Genomic DNA, 4,325 nt, shown 5'->3' with positions numbered 1-4,325 from the left:
TGCCAGAAAAATATTACCAGCTTTTATCATGCCTACCCAAGAATTATTCATTTGACTGTATAATTAAGACTAGAAAAAGCCTGTGATAGATGTTAAAATAAAGGCAAGCAAATATAATTACTGATGCAAATGCAAAAATATGTGAGAGCAAAAGGATTGCATAACTTGTGAATATTGGCAAGAAATGGAACACAATGATACTAGTTCAGTTTTACTGAGTACTTACTATGTGGGAGGCGCTGTATTAAGTGCTTGTAGTGGTTTGGGTTGACTTCCCAATGGAATTGCACTCCAAACGGTCAGCTTAAGTCTCGTATAATGACCATTTTCCCCAGTATCGGGAATTAGATTAAGAAGGGGCATATGCTCCTATTCTCATTGGTGATGGGAGAGTATATTAGTTTCCTTTGGCTGCCATAAAAAATCACCACAAAGTTGATTGCTTAAAAAGAGAAATTTATTATCTCACGGCTCTGAAGGCTGGAAGGCAGAAACAAAGGTGTCAGCAGAGGTATACTACTTAGAAGAGTCTAGTGGAGAATCCATTCATTGCCTCTTCCAGTTCCAGAAAGAGCTTGGTGGCTCCAGGCATTCCTTGGCCTGTGACCATATCACTCCAACCTCTACTTCTATGGTCGCATTGCCTCCTGCTTTTCTCTGTGTCTTCTGCACTATGTTATAAGACTATGTGTGATTGCAATTAGGCCCATGAGGATAATCCAGGCTTAATCTCCCTCTCTGCCAAGACCCTTGGTCCAATTAAGGTAACAGTAACCCTCTTATCATGTCAGTAATATTCACAGGATCCAAGAATGAGGACGTGGAAATACCATTTTGGGGGCAACCACCTAACCTACTACAGGAGGCATGTCTTCTGATGACTGCTTCAAAAAGTCTATTAACAATAGGCCTAGGAAGGACAGTAAGTTTTCTCTCTCTGAGTATTGTGTGTGGTATTATATCTGCATCTGCTACAAAAATCCAGAGACCATGAGGGAAATTAGTCCTGGGATGAAGCCACCACATGTAGGACTAATGAAGCCCTACTGTCCTATTCCTGTAGATTCCCTAACTCTGAAGTCTTTCTAATGAAAGATAGCCCTTTTCATTTTTTGAGCATATTAGTGCCTGAGATTCTTTTAATTATTAGCACCAAAGTCTTTTTCACTGGTGATGTTCAAATATTTTACAATCATCTAAAACCCCTGAGAAAATATAATTACCATTTTGTAGATGATGAAACTATGTGCTGTTGATGCTGATGCTGACTAGCAGGGAGAGTTTATCAGTGATAGGTCTTAGTATAATTAGTGAATTGGCACAGATGACACATCACTAAATAGAAGGCATCCTACCAATGAGTTTTCTCAAGCTTCCTTTTATGTCCCTGTTCCTTAGGCTGTAGATAAAAGGATTCATCATTTGAGGGATCACAATGTACATCACTGAGGCTACTGCAGTCTTCTTGGGAGAGAGTGCAAATGCAGAACTGAGGTACACACCAACAGATGTCCCATAAAATAAAGAAACAACAGAGAGGTGAGACCCACAGGTGGAAAAAGCTTTATGCTTTCCATCAGCTGATGGCATTCTTAAAACAGAGGAGATAATTCGAGTGTAAGAGAATATGATCCCAGAGAGAGGAACACCACCCAATATGCAAGCCACAAAATATATCAGGATGTTATTGATGAGGGTACTGGAGCAGGCGAGCTTGAGGACCTGAGGAAGTTCACAGAAGAACTGAGGGATTTCAAGATCTGTGCAAAAGGACAGCTGCAAAACCATCAGACTGTGGAGCAGTGCATCCACCATACTGATGAACAAAGAAAGTAGAACTAGCAGGCTGCAGAAGCAGGGGTTCATGACGACTGTGTACTTCAGTGGGTGACAAATGGCCACATGGCGATCATAGGCCATAGCTGCAAGAAGAAAATTTTCAAAACCACAAAAAACCTGGACAAAGAAAATCTGATTGAGGCAGCCTGTATAAGTGATGCTCTGATTCTGCATCTTGATATTCACCAGCGTCTTTGGGATGGTAGTTGTACTTAAACAGATGTCAGTAATGGACAGATTGGAGACAAAGAAGTACATGGGAGTGTGCAGGTAGGAGTCAGAGCTGACAGTAAGGACAATGAGCAGATTTCCAAGGACAGTGACCATGTACACGGCCAGGAATAGGCTAAAGAGGAGAAGCTGCAGTTCTGGATCTTCTGTCAGTCCCAGGAGAAGAAATTTTGAAACACTTGTTTGGTTCCTGGGTTCCATATTGTTGATGAATCTGATGGGATGACTGGGTGACAAGACAATCAAATGTGTGGTCACTGGACCAACAGCAGCAGTAGCAGCATCACGAGAGGCAAACATTATCTTGGGGAAGGAAGAAGAGGAATGGAGGGGGATACAAAAGTGGTAAATTCTGTATGCATATTATTTGGTTATTCAAAAAAAATTAAAAAAAAAAAGACCTGAAGCTAATCTAGCAGAATGTCAACATTAATTTCTTCTGGAAAGGGGTGGGAATGGTTATTTTCTTATTACACTATCCGTGCTTTTATGATCATTTAAAATATTTAGTAATTTTATAAATAGAAATAGACTTAGAAGGCAGCCTGATGAGTCAATCTGGGTCTCCATCTCCTTCCCCAAAGATCAGAAAGGGCAATGGAGATAATACAAACATGTACTAAGAACCAGGAAGATAAGATGGAGCTGACAAACCCTCCTCTGCCATTACCACCACAAGATCGCAAGTAAATGTCAGAAAATTTTGTAACGGTCATCTTGTTTGACAAAGGTTAGGGTTCCGCTCAACAGGAAAATCATCCTTGCAGTTGTAGAGACAGAGCAAGAGACTAGCAGAATGAGAACTCTTTGATATTGGTGCAAAGTTCTAAGAAAACCTGGCAAGTAAAAGACAGACAAGCAAGATTCCCATGGAAGACTTGGTTTCAGTCATTTCCTGCATGTACTCTCTTCACATGCATCATTCTCCTGGATGCCCTTTTCAAACACTAACTTTCCAAATATTAACTAGGGGACTTTAGGTTACCTGGCTGGCTGAGGAATGATACCTGACATCTGCTCTGGATGCAGAAGACAGAAGATATGTCCTCAGGAAGGACAGAGAGTCTGAGTGAAGCACTAGACTCCTGGGCAAAAAGGGTCATCTCTGAGAAGAGGGTCATGTGTCCTTACAGGGGAAGAACTCTAAAGTGAGATGTTCCAGGCAGCCTGTTTGGAGTCTCTCTATCCCTGGAGGCTCAATATCCAAAGCTCCTCATTAGCCCAACACATTTATTGTCATTCTGATTGCAAGGCAGTAAAAATCCTAGAAGACCAAGACTTTAGAAGGTGGAGTTCAGGATTGTTGATTTCCTATGAGACCAGCTTCATGCCATTCACTTCGCTGCACCTGTTGTGCTCACCTCCATGTCACATACATTGTATAGGCGGACCCATCATCATTTTCCAATTGGATTCCGATCTTTTCTTCTTACGTACAACAAAGGACATCTCTATCTAATCAACGGTATCAGGAAAACCAAATTCAATATTAGGTGTGTATGAGTCGGAATCGACTCGATGGCAGTGGGTTTGGTTTGGTTTTGGTTAAGTACAGTTTTTTTTTATATGCGTGAATATGAAAATATATAAATATAGCTAATATAATGTAGAAATGCAAACTCAGGAGTGTTTCTTCTAAGAATAATGACTGTTTCCTGAAACTTAGCCTATCTTTTGTGTATTTTAAAAGGATATTCTAACCTATCCCCTGATCAGTTTTGCCCCTGATCAATATAAGCAGATCTAGATCTGTTACTCCCTATTTAGAATTCTATAACCACCTTTTCCAACTTCCTTACATTAGTTTAACATACATTTTTCTTTATATTGGGAGGACGTGGGTTGAAATCAGGGCTTTTGATTTTTAATAGAGTTGTGAGAAATTATAATGTGACAGGAACAACATTAAAAATGTGGTTTATCCATATTCAGTAAATTTTGTTAGATTTTAACCAAAATTTAACAGATGAAGATTGTGTTTTAAGTGAATATTCACTTAGAAACTTGTCGTTTTTTTAATTCAATATTTTCATGTGTTTATGAACTTATTTTACCACTATTTCTATAGGTAAAGAAATTTAATCTATGGTTATTTGATATATTAAAATCAACTTGAGACAAATTGGCATTGTAGTGTTACCCGTTACCATCTTAACTCCATTCACTTCAAATATGTGCAATAATAGATAAAACATAATAAGATATACCTGGGCTCAGAGAGTAGGCATGGCCAAGGTGGCAGAGGAGCCCGATGC

At 39.5% G+C, this 4,325-nt stretch overlaps 1 protein-coding gene across 1 annotated transcript; it reads right to left on the bottom strand.

Annotated features, from left to right (window-relative positions):
- On the bottom strand, positions 1 to 4,325 carry LOC100673559 (olfactory receptor 7G2-like). The gene has a single exon (XM_003423470.4). The coding sequence runs from the start codon at positions 2,368 to 2,370 to the stop codon at positions 1,336 to 1,338; it is 1,035 nt and encodes a 344-aa protein (XP_003423518.4). The 5' UTR covers positions 2,371 to 4,325; the 3' UTR covers positions 1 to 1,335.

This window comes from Loxodonta africana, chromosome 3 (genome assembly GCF_030014295.1).
Source record: "Loxodonta africana isolate mLoxAfr1 chromosome 3, mLoxAfr1.hap2, whole genome shotgun sequence".
Taxonomy (NCBI): Eukaryota; Metazoa; Chordata; class Mammalia; order Proboscidea; family Elephantidae; genus Loxodonta; species Loxodonta africana.
This window is presented reverse-complemented; position numbering and strand designations above follow the sequence as displayed.

Coding starts and splice junctions, on each gene's coding strand:
- LOC100673559 (XM_003423470.4), bottom strand. CDS start 2,370: ATGTTTGCCTCTCGTGATGCTGCTACTGCTGCTGTTGGTCCAGTGACC.